General features: G+C 31.9%; 1 protein-coding gene across 2 annotated transcripts; it reads left to right on the top strand.

The window, feature by feature from the left end:
* Positions 1-6,384: 6,384 nt before the first annotated feature.
* LOC122590909 (protein SPA1-RELATED 4-like) lies at positions 6,385-11,031 on the top strand. Of its 2 annotated transcripts, XM_043763084.1 has the most exons (7): positions 6,470-7,811; positions 7,907-8,064; positions 8,180-9,092; positions 9,166-9,312; positions 9,448-9,759; positions 9,859-9,918; positions 10,583-11,031. In XM_043763084.1, the coding sequence occupies exons 1-7, from the start codon at positions 7,062-7,064 to the stop codon at positions 10,769-10,771; spliced, it is 2,529 nt and encodes an 842-aa protein (XP_043619019.1). In that variant the 5' UTR covers positions 6,470-7,061; the 3' UTR covers positions 10,772-11,031. The 2 variants fall into 2 exon arrangements, with proteins under 2 accessions (XP_043619020.1, XP_043619019.1); XM_043763085.1 differs by lacking the exons at positions 9,859-9,918; positions 10,583-11,031 and having other exon boundaries at positions 6,385-7,811; positions 9,166-9,358; positions 9,448-9,681.
* Positions 11,032-16,722: the final 5,691 nt, after the last annotated feature.

The raw sequence follows: 16,722 nt of genomic DNA, 5'->3' as shown, positions 1-16,722 counted from the left end.
ATATTGATATTGACTTGGTGTCCGTTAAATGTACCTATATATTTTTGTTTAAAGAATTTGTGGGAAAAGTTATGGCCAAGTACTCCAACCAGCATATTTCATTTCTCATGTCACCTTTCGGAACACTTTTTTCACCTTTCGGAAAACTTTTTTCTTCACGTATATAAATATATAAGAGACAAAGTAACCACACATTACGGTGGTGAGATGGTGGGTTGATAAGTCATAAAGTATGATATATAAGATTAATATGAGGTAATAGGTTATAAAATGTGATAGCCAAATGCTTTAGCCATCCGGGCTCTTCCCTCAGAAAGTATATCGAATGATATCTCTAATGAAAGAGCATGAAAAAATTTTAAGAACACCCTTATAATTTTTATAATTTATCGATGTATAGTTTTTGAAATAAAAGATTTTGAATGAATTAAAAGATTAAAATAATTTATGGAGGAGAGAGAAAAATAAATGGTTGAGATTTTTTTAAGGGTAAATTAAAACAGGATTGACATGTTTAGAAAAATAAGTGGTTGAAAAGTAAATTTGCTTTATAATATAGTGTATATATATATACCAATAAATTAAAACATGATTGTCATACACCCATATAATTTTTATAATTTATCGATGTATAGTTTTTGAAATAAAAGATTTTAAATGAATTAGAGGATTAAAATGATTTATGAAGGAGAGAGAAAAATAAGTGGTTGAGATTTTTGTAAAGGTAAATTAAAACAGGATTGACATGTTTAGAAAAATAAGTGGTTGAAAAGTGAATTTGTTTTATAAGAGTATTATATATATAGAGATATCCACCAATAAATTAAAACATGATTGACATGTTTTTGAAACGACACGTGGTGTAATTCTTGATCGACACGTGTCCTTTTAATTTATTTAATTTGTTAAATTAGCTTTTTTTTAATTGGATATAAATTTAATTTCCTTATTAGACTTAGAATTAACTTCTAATTTTTGACTTATTAATATAAAAGAAATTATAACCTTATTTAATTAATCGTTTTCTCATTAATAGTTTGTCTCTTTTTCTTTCTCAATTGTTCAACTCCTATTACTTATATTAATTATAATAAGTTATTAACATGTAGACTTCAAAATTTGAGTTTACGATTCGAAATCACAAGGCTATTTGTAATCATCCACTATGATTACAAGTTCCATCTTTAATGTGGTTCTAAAAATTTATTGTAAATCTAAAACCTTAACTAAACATATATTATATTTATCATTATTGTATATTATAACTTAGTTTCGATCATCGATTTACTTTAACAACAATTTATTTAATACTCACGAATCATGTATAAGGCATATTCGGATTTTCTTTATGATAAAATCTATATAGCTACCGTACATCGTATGGGTATTAGAACTAGTATATATATATATATATATCAATGTATAAGTTAGCAGTTCAGAAATTAAATAATACTCCATCCGTCTCATTTTAAGTGTCATATTTTGACTTTCAAAGTCTTTTTCTTTTAACTTTGACCGTAAATATCTTTATATGTACTTTATAATAGTTGATGAAACTTATATCATTAATAAGTACATCGAAAACTCAATCCATTTATATATTTTGTATCAAGTGTTGTATAATACAACAAAAGATAATTACGGTCAAAGTTCATATAAAAAGACTTTGAAAGTCAAAATAGGACACTTAAAATGGAACAAAGAAAGTATATAATAGTAAATGCAAATCGCAGTAATTGACACAGAGTTTTAGACCAACTGCATTCGTTAACTATCCCATCGGAACATTAACCATAATGAAATGAACGATTTAAGTATTACAGAACCAAAAAACACTAGTTATGTACAGAGATGCAAGAAGCAGTTAACTGATTTCAGTTATTAATTTTAATAACTAAAACCGGTTATTTTTTAAAACAATAATAACCGGTTACGGTTAATAATCGGTTTCGGTTAATAGTAACCGGTTAACCGATACCGGTTAATCTATTGTTTTTTTAAACTACCCATTTATAAAATAGAGAAAGTGGTAAACAATGAGGAAAAACAATCAATTTCAACAAGACTGAACGACGAACTCATATTCCAAATAAACATCATTTTCTATAAAAAAAAAACAAAATTCATCATCCCAAATCTCAAAAACAACTAAAAATTGATGTTGGATCTGATGAAAGAAGCATTATGATTCCAAGCTTTAACGGGTTGATTTTTCCGTCGCCATCTTTATCTATACTTCCTTATAAAACATATTGAACATCTATTTTAGGAAATTAAGCATTTTTTTCAGTATTTTCCATAATACCCTTACACCCTTACTTATACATAAAACTCTTATATACTCTCTTTTCCCCATTCTTTCTAATCATTACACGCTCTTATCAACCTTCTATCACCCTCCGCGCTGCCCTATTTCTCCACCGTCTCCCTTTTATGTTGCCCTCGCCTTCTAACCGCCGCAACGCGCAGACATTATGCTCGTCATCATTAAAGAAGGGTTGATCAATAAGATAATTGAATTCATTTCCTTGAAAGCTATATGTATATATGACTTACCATTTATAAAGTGGATTGGTTACTGGTCAGGGAAGAAACTTAAGGTCTTGATTTTTAAATTTAAGTCTTCAAAAAGATTTTCCTCTTCGAGGGGTTTATCAAAGATGATAACTCGTCGAAAAGACCCTCTAGCGCGGATTCGATTAAAACAATGTATACTAGACCTCACTTTCGCGAGTAATTCATACCATTCACGCTTTAAGAAATTGTATTCACATTTGACGTCGATTGGGTTTCAAAGGTTGCCTCATTCGTATCGTGCCAATGTCAGAGCAGTTTGGGATGCCGTTTCACAAAATATCGGACCACATCATAATAATATTCAACGACCCCGGTGCTATATGTAATATGTAATGCTGTTAAATAGCTAAGACGTGAATCAAGCAAGTCCATTCCTTAATCTATAGTATCTATAAAAACACCAACACTCACATAGAGGAGGTAATTAGAAAGCTGGTAACTAAAATCATTTAGAACAGCAAATATATCTATTGCTACTAAACTATCCCATATACAACTAAATTACTCGCATACCAAAGATTGAACCTGGATCTTTATCTCAAGAGGTTATTAAGACTAGTTAGACATGAAACTGTTCATTTTTGTTCTATCACCAATATAATATGACTATTTGGTTTATTATTACTTATTAGAGAAGATGGTGGGTTTAAAAACTAATACATAATAACTTCAAGTTTGAAGCTAAACGTAGGTAAATTCATTATCTGTTTTCTTGTTAAAAAGAGGATACAAACAGTAATATAACATCGATGAGGTTGTTGACCGTCAATAAGGTCTTTGAGTTTCCGATTGAGAAAATAGCATGGATACCCAAAAATCATTTTAAATATACGAAAATATCCAACTTTTTTTGAGTTTTCATAAAATACCCATTAAATTGCAAATCAGATTTGCGATTCAGGCCCTAAATCGCAAATCGCAAATGAGATTTGTGATTTATACCCTAAATCGCAAATCAAATTTGCGATCTGCGATTTTGATATTTTTTAAGTTCATGCCTGATATAAACAGATCGATATCCAACTCCATTACATCACCTAATGTTAGTACTTTTCTTCAAGTGAAAAAGGCAAATGATGTGTCGATGCTTTGGTTTGAATTAGGGTTACAAGTTTCATGTAAACAGATCGATATTATTAAACTCTGTAACTCAATGTTTTGAAAACCGGACCTGAACCGGTTTCATAATATTTTATAGGTCGGGCCGGTCGGATCGGAGTTGAACCGGGTTTTTGACGAAATGTACATTTATCAAAAGAGAAGTGATATTCATACAACAGAATTTAGCCGTCTACAACAAAAGTACAAACTTTAATACATATAGTACAATTAAATTATGCAAAAATTATTATAGATGTCTAAATTCTGTTGTGGCAATATCATTTCCCTTATCAAAATATAACCAACAAACATTATAGCTTATACATTCATGATAATATAATAAATATACTATTGGCATAATATCACCTACGTATTTATAAAATTGAATTAGAAAATCTATATAAATCATGAATGGCTACAAAACGTGTACATTTTTGTTAACAATTATTGAAGCCATGTAGCTAGTAACTACACACTTTCTCTGCTTTTGACATGGTCTCCTCTCTAAAAATATTCCTCATTTCTATCTTTTCTCTAATATTTCTGATCATAAAAAATTCTCTCTACTCTCCCCTTCTCTCTTTTCAATAGAAATGCATCACACCAATACTTATTCTATCTTACCTTTCATGACCGCCATTCTACCACCACTTTCTGTCTCTAGTGGTAGTGGTGGACAGCGAACAACGATTGGTGGCTAACGGCGGTAGTGCTGGAGCAACGGCGGTGGTGCTTGGTGGTTGATGGCCGGCGATTGGTGGCTAACATCGGTTATAATGGAGAAGTGGTGGTGGCTAGGGTTTGTGTGTTGTCTATAACTTTGTTTTTTACTATCTAAAAAAAAAAAAAAAAATCCCGTTTCCAACTCAGATTCAGGTTAGAGAATGAAGAAATAAAGGAACTTAGTGTGTTGACCGACCATTGACCGGTTCAAGGCGGTTCAGATACCGGTCTGACTCACCCGGTTCACCCGATTTAGTCCGGTTCACACCGGTTCAGTTTCAGCTATCAGACCGGGTCTATCTAACCAGATTTCTAAAAAAATCCGGTCCGGTCACGGTCCAATCGGTCCGACCAGCCGGTTTGAAAACACTGTTGTAACCTAGTAATTCAATCATTCATAACAAGAAAATTATTCTACCAAAATTACTCATATTAAATATATCAATAATAGTAGTAGTAGTAAATATCAATACGCCCCTGCATTGAAACTGCAGCAAAAAATTAAGAAAATAGGGTCCATAGGGATGATTGTAGAACTTTGGTGAATATGTCTGCATCCTGTATATTGTGCTAGTGAGACGGTTAATGAATAACATGAACTTGGCCAGTTGCCACTTTGTCATAGCCGAAATTAATATCGATTAAATCATCAAATTATGGTTTGTTTCATGGGTTTGTATTGTACTAGATTTATTGACAAGTAAGCATTTTGACATTGCTATAGTGAACAATGGAGCTGGATAAAAATAGAATTCCCTTTTCATTAAAGCAAAGCATCGACACATCGTTTTATTTTGCCACTTGAAGAAAAGTATTAACATTAGGTGATGTAATGGAGCTGAATATCGATCTGTATATATTAAGCATGAATTTAAAAAATCGCAAAATCGCAGATCGCCATTCTCATTTGCGATTTACTGAGTATTTTATGAAAACTAAAAAAAAGTTGGATATTTTTATATATTTTAAAGTGATTTTTAGGTATTCACGCTATTTTCTCTTTCAGATTTTTCTATCACATATTTAAATTTTCTTTGTAATTTTGTAAATCACGATATCTATCGTTCGTGTAATTTGGAAATGTGGATATTAAAAAATACCAGACAATCTTATTGTATTGATTTGCTAATTAACTCTTACGTCATCTCATTATAATATGATTATCTTAATTACTTTGAAGTTTGTTGACTAATCATCTAATAAACTCTAACTAATCACGTGTCATGAACCTCACAAAATCGAAGATCCTCTCCTTCACATGTCCTTTAGCCCCACCATATTTTATTATTATTATTAGAAACATACCGCCACAATTCCTTGCATAATAGTATAACGGGGGAACGTGAGACTGTTAGGCATTTAAGTTGAGTGCAAAATCTTTCATATATTTTTTTTTAAACTATAAAAATCATAACGGGCCAAACATTTATTTAAAATATTAAAATATTAGTATGCTTAAAATATTAGTATGCGAGGAACTTTTCACTAAAGTTGAGTGCGTAATAGTCTCCTAATCACATTTCTATAATATAATTCGACAAAAGTATAGATACAAAGCATATACATAAAATAGTAATAACATGAGAACATAAAAGTGCCACGTATGCCTATACAGAAAAGAATTGAAAACGAGTGGATTAGAGATGATGGGTCAGTCTAAGGCTTCGAATAGAAAACTGTTGCCATATTATCACTTCTTATTTTGTATTTTCATTCCATATAAAGAAAAAAAATGTTATTTATATTTTTAAATCATCTTGTAACAAAAATTAATCAGACGACTTATGTTTAGACCAATATTTATAACCATATTTTCAGAATGACTATTAAAAACGTTTTAAATGAATAAATGATCACAAAATCCAGATAAAACTACTTATACCTCTCGAATATGAAAAAACCCGATTCATTTATTTTGTTAATAAAACATACATTTTTTTTATAAAATTTTATTTTCTCTCACACTGTTGGCAAGAAACTAGTGTTTCTAATTTATGTGGCTGTGGACAAAAGGGTCACTGTTTGTTAAACAGAAGATTTGATTTTTGCGGTTCATTTCTCTGCAAAACCTCAACAACTTCCCAACTCTCTTTCTGGACGATAACCCTTTTACTCTTTTTTTTTTTTTTAATATATAATTATTTTGATTATATGTTTTTAGACGTAAATCTTGATGTGGGCATTTGTTAAACCTTGATGTTCTGTTGTGAAGTTATAGAATTTGGGATAAAGTTTTGAGCTTTATAGCCTTTAGAGGGTTTTCAAGATTGTTTGACGTGAATCTTGATGTGGGCTGTTGTTAAAACTTGTTTTTGTGTTAGAAAAGTATAGAATTTAGACTAAAGGTTTAAGCTTTTTAGCTTTTAGGTGTGTCCAAGATTATTCTAGTGCTAAAAGTTTTTTTTTATTTACCACTGCATACATGAATCTTGATTTGTGTGTAATTTGAAAAAAAATAGAACTTGATATCTTTGTTTGTGTGTAAGAATAGTTGCAGGCTGTGAAGTGTAAGATTTTGATTTTTTTTTAGGACTAAGTGTGTGCAAGATTTGTTAGTGGAGTGTACAAATGTTGTTATGATTCAAGATGGCATATGTGGAACTAAGAGAATATTGTAGAATTGTATGTATTTGGTGTGATCTTTATGAAGCTATAGGTGGATGATAATGGACAATTCATCTGAATCTAATTGGCAGAGGTCTGGTAGTTCTAGGGGGTTGAATTCTTCTGCAGTTTCTAGTCGAAATCCTAGGAGAATTCCAGCTAATACCGTTAGGTTATCGGGTGATACCGATCATGATTCTGGAAACTTAGCTGGTAGAAGAAGAGAAAAAGGTGTGTTGGGTCAGTTTAATAGGGTTGGAACGCATTTCGGTTACTTTAGGGAAGGTGATGGTGCGGTTATTCGACCAGTTGAAGTTAAAGATGTTAGTTTAAGACAGTGGTTAGATAACACCGAACGAGTTGTTGATGCAATTGAATGCTTGCATATATTTATGCAGATAGTTGAAATAGTGAATTTGGCCCATTCCAAAGGATTTGTTGTCCATAATGTTAGACCCTCGTGTTTTGTCATGTCGTCATTTAATCGTGTATCGTTTATAGAATCAGTGTCTTGCTCAGATTCTGGTTCGGATTCTTGTGAAGATGAACCAAACCACATCACAGCTGAGTATATGGGATTGGCTAGAAACTTTTCCCTAAAGTTATTGGGAAACACTTGGTTGCAGTCAGGTTCTGATAATTTGGAGGCTGGTAATGTTGAACAAGCAGAAGAAAAGAAAAATCGATTCCCAATGAAACTAATATTGCAAATGGAAACCAATTGGTACACGAGTCCGGAGGAGACTGCTGGTGGTCCAAGTACCAGTGCTTCGGATGTTTATCGATTAGGGGTTCTTCTTTTTGAGGTATGTTTTATGCTTAGTTATAGTGTTTAACGCTTTATATTATCTACCGAATCATGTGAAATCGAACCATCTAATGTTGTACTTAATAATTACAGTTATATTGCATAAGTAGTTCAGCAGAAGAAAAGAATGCAACTATGTCTAGCCTTAGACATCGTGTCTTTCCTCCTCAACTGTTATTAAAGTGGCCTAAAGAAGCCTTATTTTGCTTGTGGTTACTGCATCCTGAGCCTGCCAGTCGGCCAAAAATGGAGTGAGTTTCCTATGTAGTTTATTTAGGATACATACATGCAATGATTAGAGTTGTGATACTTGTATAGTTTGCTGCATTCACTGTTCTTATGGTATTCGTCTTTTTTGGCTACTAGTGAAGTGCTGCAAAGTGAATTTCTCAATGAACCTAGAGATAACTTAGTCGAGCGAGAAGCAGTTGTTGAGCTTAAAGAAAAGATTGAGGAACAAGAGTTATTGCTGGAATTTCTTTTAATGCTCCAACAACGAAAGCAAGAAGCTGCAGATAACTTGCGAAGGACTGTTTCATTTCTATCTTCTGATTTGCAGGAGGTTACGAAATTACAGACAGCTATTCGTGAAAAACGAGGTTTGCCATCAAATGCTGGAGATTCACCTTTGGGTTTTATATCTACCAATAATGATGATTCTGCAAGTTCGGGATCCAAAAAACGTATCAGAAATTCAGAAGCTTCCAGTAGTCTTCAAAGTGAGCATGGAGAAGAAAATTCCAATTTTAAAAGTTCTCGATTGATGAAAAACTTCAAGAAACTAGAATCAGCTTACTTTCTGACTAGACGCAGGGCATTCAAACCATTACCCAAACCATTGCCTAGAAATACACCATTGAGTAGTGATGGTAAAGGATCAGCTGTTCTTACAGAAAGAAGTTCTGCTAGTAATTTTCTACCAAGAGATCGGCTTCCCGAAAGTAAGCAAAGTGGATGGATCAACTCCTTCTTGGACGGTTTATCTAAATATTTGTCTTTTAGGAATCTGCGAGTCAAGGCAGATTTAAAACAAGGTGATCTCTTGAATTCGTCCAATCTTGTATGTTCACTGGATTTTGATCGGGATGGAGAATTCTTTGCAACAGCCGGGGTTAATAAGAAAATTAAAGTTTTTGAGTACGAATCAATCCTGAACGAGGACCGCGACATACATTACCCGGTTGTTGAAATGTCGAGTAGATCTAAGCTAAGCAGTATAAGTTGGAATAACTACATCAAAGGCCAGATTGCTTCAAGCAATTTCGAAGGTGTAGTACAGGTATAATGCTCATTCTTTTTGTTCTTAGATATTGAATGATGAATACTTTAGTTAATTTTTTTGAAATTTTCAGATATGGGACGTTACACGGAATCAAGTACATTTGGAGTTCAAAGAGCATGAGAGACGTGTGTGGTCTGTGGACTTCTCCTCTGCAAACCCGACATTGCTGGCTAGCGGGAGCGATGACGGTTCTGTTAAGCTTTGGAATATAAATCAGGCAATTATATTCTTGCACTTGGTGGATGTCCGCTTTCAAACTAAACGTACTGCAATTAATCTAATAATAAGTAATATATAGTCTACTACCTCGATGTATAATAAGTTGTTTTTCTTACATGGTTTCATACTGCAGGGAAACAGTGTTGGTACCATTAAAACGAAGGCCAATGTCTGCTGTGTTCAGTTTCCATCTACCTCTGGCAATACTTTGGCATTTGGTTCAGCTGATCACAGGATCTATTATTATGATCTCCGCAACCCGAGTGTGCCACTTTTTACATTAGTTGGGCACAACAAAACTGTGAGTGATGTTAAATTTGTGGATTCATCGACTCTTGTATCGTCATCCACGGATAACACGTTGAAGCTGTGGGATCTATCAGAGTCCACATCACAAGTTATTGACTGTCCGATTCAGTCATTCACAGGCCACATGAATGTAAAGGTATGCTTGTGTGAAATTTGTATACTTATGGTGTTGTAGATAGTTCTTACTTATGCCTTCAGATGACTTAACCCCCTGAAACATTTGACTTTTTAACAGAACTTTGTTGGTTTATCCGTATCTGATGGTTACATCGCTACTGGTTCAGAAACAAACGAGGTACGTATGTGCCTAAAACGTATAGCTATTTCCTGTTTGACACTGTACTAGATATATTAATGTGATTCTGATTACTAGATGTGGCAACATGAACTATTTGGTTAACTAATCAAGTTGAGTTGGGTCATACTGATGATCTTTATGTGCAACGTTGTGAGTCAATACATGTCACGTCGGATTAGGCCCAACCACCTGCACTTTTATGTCCCGTTTAAAAGAAAATTTGAACACTTGATAAAATTTGGATGATTAAAAATCTCTTTATTTAAATGTTGCTTGTTGTTTATTTGATGTATGTGTTTAACCCAGAATAAGTCTTTTTCATGTTACTGGGTTGTTGATGCCGTTGCCACCTTTGCTGATTATCATGATAAACTTCTATTTTTTGCCTTTAGTATTCTGAATCTTGAAAATAACTCCCTTTCATGCTATCATTCCTTTTTACCAGTATTACTGTCGCAAAATAGTTCATGGTATTGATTTGAGTCTGCTACATTCTTCCATAATGTGTTTTCATTGAAGGGTATCTTAGATACCCGATAGATGGTCAAACATTTTCCTTCAACAGTTTTTATTGGATGATGGAAGTATCTAAGACACTCATTCTTCGATTTTTAGTGCATTTAGAAATGTGGATTTACATTTTATTCTAAATATGTGCTAGGTATATGTGTATCACAAAGCTTTCCCGATGCCTGCATTGTCGTATAAATTCAACACCACAGATCCAATATCAGGAGATGAAGTGGACGACTCTGAACAATTCATCTCATCTGTATGTTGGCGTAGTCAGTCCTCTACTTTGGTTGCTGCTAATTCCACGGGAAATATTAAGCTCCTGGAAATGGTTTAATTACTACCAAACATAAAAAACCGAAAGGAGGAGCATATATCTGTGATTCTGCATAGCCATTTTCGTGTTTCACATAGGAAGGTGTATAGAGACAGAAATTTTGATTATGCTGATCCGTGATCTCGTGTATTGTAGATAAATTTTTAGTAGACAAAGGAAGAAACTGGGAGTCCCTCCTGTATATTTAGCAACTGTTTACCATTCAGAATCTTTTGGTAATATATATTAGAATGCACGAACATGAAGGCCATTCGAAATTATAAAGGGTGCATGGCACTTGGTGTTTTATGTTCACTAGGCATACGATATACTTACCCAACATTTGGTGGCTTGGTACCCTAGATAAATACATCGAACTAGAAGTGGTATAATGAGTGGGTTGTATAATGGGTCAAAACATTTACTAGTATTTTATAGTGGGTCACTCAACCGTGCTCGGGTCTGGTTGACCCATCTAACCAGTTATGTCATTTTAAAAAGTGTATTTTTCTTTTGCGAGTGATTAGTAATAAATAACTTTATTCTAAAAAGTATATGTCGAAAGGTGTTAAATTTTATATAAAATTAGATTAAGGCCTAATTTAACATTCCACAACTCGTATGATCCTTGTCAAATTTAGCAAAATTTTCTAAAATAAGCTTAAATTGGTCCTTCAGATTACCAGATTATTCTTTGATGAAGTACTCTGTTTACAAGTTACTTATTTAAACCGACTAGCGGTGGGTTAATTCGGTGGCATCCGATGGTGGTAGCGATGACATAAGAGAGGGGAAGAAGGGCATTGAGTGAGTGAACTTGTGATGTTGGTAAATGGTGTTATTTAAACCTATTTATTTTTAGCATTTTAGTCTCATACTAGATTTTAAACCCATGTCTACCACTGGACATAAGACTTACAATATTATCAATATTAGATATTCATATATTTAAGTAATAAAAAGTTATAATTTTAAAGTTGAAGATATACCTATAATCTAACTATTCAATTCAAATGTTAAGAATGTTATGAAATAAAAAACAAAATAGTGTAAAATAAGCATCAAAATCATATATCTTCTTTCATCTTTTTCAAGATTTCTTTATAAACAACATTTGTTGTATTGTTTTTTGTCTCCCATCTTTACTCAGATCAACTCCTTGAGGCTCTTTTTCGACTTAACTTAAGATACTACAATGTACAACTGTCCGTGTGAGAAAATCGGACGTTGTAAATACAAATCAACAGTCGATAGCGATTGTCCTTGACTTTTGTTAATTGTTATTGTGAAAGAAACCACCAGCAATAATTGTATTCTATGAAATCTTAATGGGATTTTTTTAGCTGACGGTATTAGCTTTATTCTCGGTTATTTGATTAACAATCGTAACTATAAACATTAATTAATTTACAAAACTAATATATAATAAAAACAAAAACTGTAGTTATTTTTTTATTGAAAAATAATAGAATCTTGAATGAAGTTCATATTGGTTTGAGTTTAGAATTCAAGTAACTCTTTGTTCAGTTTATTGTATATATCATCTCATGTTTCGATTTTGATTAGGGTAAGAATGTTGGATTATGTTTGGGATTGGATTGGGGATATGCCGTTCATAACTTCATATAGTGTTTATATGTTAAATTAGAAAATTAGATATCTATATCTACAACTTATAAATAATGTAATAGTCATCTTTAAGTAGATGGTCTGACATATTATATTTAATAGATGGTGGACATTTATATAAATATAAATAGATATATATTTATTTATATAATAAAAAGTCATGAAAAGTCAAAATTGAAAATTTAAAGAAATTGAGAGATTTAATTGGTTAATAAGTTATTAAAACAACTGTGCTTTAGTATAATAAAAGATAATTATAATTATCACAGTTTACACCCTGCACTATAATCTAATATCATCATCTCTCAAAGAAAGAATATGATCGAGAAAATCGTTTCACAGTGATCACTTGACATTCTACGGCTAAGTTTGTCTTGGTGAAATCAAAGGAAGTACCGAACATGTCTCGACAAACAAAATGCCGAAATTGGAAAAACCAGTTAAAACTAGAAACAAGCAGAAGTATATCAATGCAACAAAGCTGAAGGAGATATCTACATGTATTATTACCCTGCTTCCGGTACAGCTGCAAATTGTTGCACTTTCACAGCAATTTGGTGAGAACATTTGTGTTTGTAGACGTGCCTCGTGATCAAGTACCATGTGTATGACCAGTTTTGATGATTAGGGGCCTTAAATCATCTTATGTTATATGTTTATCTAGGTATATATCTTGGATACATGTGTCCGAGAAACACGTGAATCGTTCTTTCTGGACGATGTAGTTTTGAACTTTTGTATCTGTTTAAAGTTTTTATAAAGTAATGAGTCTATTGGCATTTTTGCATGAAAATTGGTTGGCAAATTTCCAAGTTTAGCAATTAGTTTCGGCACATCTTGAGACTTAGAGACATGCAATTTAGGTCTATATACTAAATTTTAGACCCGTGTCCAAAGGGTTTTTCGATGTTATCAAATATTAGATTTTTATATATTTAATTCATAAAAGCTTATAATTTTAAAGATATACGGTTCTAAGTGTTATACTTCGCAAGTTGTAATACAATAATCACGGGTTCGTCACTGTCATTATTGGCTGAGACATATTGATGGAACTGTTTGCCATAGTCATTCCACAAAGGCACATGATACAATAATTTCTCTATTATAGAATATTTTGAAACCAGTTGTACTCATAATGTGATATTATTATGAAAGACAATTAAGAATTATAATATAAACATACGTACTTGTGATCATGTACTTGACATTTAAGTATATGTATTAGATAATGATGCGAGTCCATAATACGAATAGGTTTATTTTTACTCATCTGTCCTAGAATAATTAGATAACAATTAGGATTGTTTTCATATTCTTTAATAACAGTTAGGATTCTTGGTTTGAGTGACAATTGTAACTTTAAAATTAAATATAAATACTTTTTTTAACTTTAATTTTAAAAAAAAATTAAGAAAATCTCCTCAAGTTTATGGACTAAAAATAAATATATATTCGTATTCAGAGCTAAAAAGTATAAATTATTGATAAAAAACAAAAAAGTGTAAATTAATGAGACTTTTTCTACAAATTGATATAAATGCCAATTAAATAATATAATTAGATAATGATTATTCGGATTATTAATTTTAAGTTAATCTAAATGATACATAAGCGAGAGTCAATTTGATAAAATTGAACGATTTAATAAATTAATAATTTATTAGTTTAACTGTCTTATAGTATTTATTAATTTCATATGAACTTTTTTGCATAGATTTGTCCATATGTTTTTGCTACACACTTAATTGATGAGTGTTGTCATGAGGTAAGGCAAGTATAGGCATGTTACTTACATGACTGAACCACTTTTCCTGATATTAATGAAATTAAGCTATTCAAAGTCCGAAGCAACCGTGGTTGCAACTTGATCGGATTCTGGCCGGTATGGTCTTAGTACCAAAATCTGCCTTTTTGCCATTATGACAATCTTACAGAAGGAGATTCTCTCAAGTTAGGCTAATCTTGACCCTTGGATGAAAATCAAGGGTCAGGATTTAAAGATAATAATTAAATCTTAGCCTTTGATTTTCAATCACGGGTCAAGATATCATCAACTTGACTCAAGTTATAAAAATAACTTGAGGGAATCCTGCTCCCAATCTTAGGGTATGTTTGGCAAAACTAGCTAGTAGCTGGTGGCTATTAGCTGTAAGCTGATAGCTGTAGCTGGAAGCTAATAATTAAAGCTTTTTAAATACATTTACATGTTTGGCAAAATAGCTGTAGCTTTTAACTAAATGTATAAAATGACCAAAATAGACATCAATAAAAAACACTTATATTTTATTTTATATATAAATATATATTATTAAGAGTGTATTTAACTTTTAGGCAATTGTAATATTCTGCAGTTTAATTAAAATTTTATATATTATTAATATGTCAAATTCGCATTGCACATATAATATTTCATATCATATTTGATAAGAAAACACTAGTATATATTCTTAGCCTATATAGTGGTGACAAGGATAAGGTTCACAACCTTCTATTAATTTATATTGTTAGAAAGTCCTATATACATGTCTAATAAAGAAACATATTGGAAGTCTGTTACTACGGATCACGGTCAAACATTATTTGTACAATTTGGTTAATAAATATAGGAGGTATTAAAGTAATTTTGTGAATCAAAAGATTGTAGCTTTTGTTAACGCTAATGATACTAGCGTTTCAATTATTAGTTTTTTCACTAAATTTAAAAGTTTTAAGCTTCTCTCATCAAACAAAGCTTTTTATTAGATATGAGCTTTTTCTTAAAAGTTTAAAACTTAAAGCTCTTAAAAGCTCCTTGCCAAACACACTCTTAGTATGCAATTCACTTTGATACGGTCATATTTTCTTTTTAAATAGCATGTATTATTAGTAGTTTTCAATAAATAAATAAATAAAAGTTTTGAGTGCAATTAATATTCAAAGTTGTTTTTATTGGCAGTCTTAAAGATTGTCAATCAGCAAATCCCTCAAAGCAAATAAGTAATCTATTTTTCGTTTTTTGCTTACGAGTAATAAAGATGATCATGCTTAGTGCTATAGGCTATAGAGGGGGTGTTGGAATATTGCTTATCCAAGTGCTAATGTGTTAATAGCTGTATAGCTTATTTTAACGGCAAATTAGCAACAACAACAATAAGCAAACGGTTTATTTGTTCTTTTTTACAACAAAAACTTGAAAAATGAAAATCATTAGGTTGATGCATGCTCATATTATAAACAATATACGGTTGTGTGCTCTCATTGTAGGGATAAATAAAAAATCCCAAATCCTGATCCCATCCTGTTATGGTACTGGAAAAATCCCGCGCACAAATACTGAGAAATACCGGTATTGTAATGGTTTTCCATATCGATGCCGGTTTATATGAGACCGGGATTAGTACAAAGTTTTGATGATTTTCATGACCGATAGGCCGGCTCAAGCTTTTTTGTGGCCTTAAACGAGATCATTTTTAGGGGCCTAGTTTCTTAATGTACGATGTAAAGTAACCGGAAAAAAACGTACCTGCCGTTAGCTGTTGATGCTGCTGGTTTTTTTTTTTAACTTTTTAATTCTTTTCAAATTACTACATTCATATTTATAATACATTGACAATCAATAAAGAAATTTAGAAAGTTAAAAGTCTACTAATTTACAAAATCACAGATTCACAGATGAAATTAAATAGAAATAAATCAAAAATTCAGATCACAAATTAACTAACATTAATAAAAATAAAAGTTAATTAGATATTAGAAGAAGATGGCACCATAATAGCATGGAGTAGGCTTTTTTATTTTCAAAAGAAGAATAGAAAATAAAGATTGAAAACTTCAAGTAGAGGCGAGGCAGCTGCGTACTTTTTTTAGGTGAGTTTTTTTTTTTTTTCTTTTTTTAATATCCGAATAGCCGCTTGATATTTTTTTTAAATATATGAACATCACATTCTACTAAATTTGGGGGCCTTTGGATATTGGTGGCCTAAAGCATGTGCTTGACTATCACATATAGTTGGGCCGGCTGATCAATACCTCATTGTCAGTTGTTTTATTTTTTATGAACGGCAAACGAATCCTATAGGACCTATAATACAAAACACAAAACCAAATCATATATAGTGATCCATAGCAAATAGGCCCAACCTGGTCGAAGCTCCAAACTCAATAATACAATTGCATCATTCCAGAAAAACCCTATGAAATTACATCCTTGCTACGCTACCAACCTACCACATATATATTTGATTGATATATATAAAAACTATATAAGTGAGTTGCAGTAACGCATACCCGGTCAAAAACTGTCATGTGCCTATCATTTCTTTCTATCCTTTTTTACTTTTTACCATTAGTTTAATTAATTT

Source organism: Erigeron canadensis, chromosome 3, assembly GCF_010389155.1.
Source record: "Erigeron canadensis isolate Cc75 chromosome 3, C_canadensis_v1, whole genome shotgun sequence".
In the NCBI taxonomy this organism is placed as follows: domain Eukaryota; kingdom Viridiplantae; phylum Streptophyta; class Magnoliopsida; order Asterales; family Asteraceae; genus Erigeron; species Erigeron canadensis.
The sequence above is the reverse complement of the archived record's forward strand: the minus strand, read 5'-3'. Positions and strand labels throughout refer to the sequence as shown.

What these genes read in the sequence shown, in the direction of transcription:
- LOC122590909 (XM_043763084.1), top strand. Translation starts at nt 7,062, where the DNA reads ATGATAATGGACAATTCATCTGAATCTAATTGGCAGAGGTCTGGTAGT. An exon ending in GCCAGTCGGCCAAAAATGGA is followed by an intron (nt 8,065 to 8,179) that starts GTGAGTTTCCTA and finishes TTTGGCTACTAG; the next exon opens with TGAAGTGCTGCAAAGTGAAT. An exon ending in CTGGTTCAGAAACAAACGAG is followed by an intron (nt 9,919 to 10,582) that starts GTACGTATGTGC and finishes AATATGTGCTAG; the next exon opens with GTATATGTGTATCACAAAGC.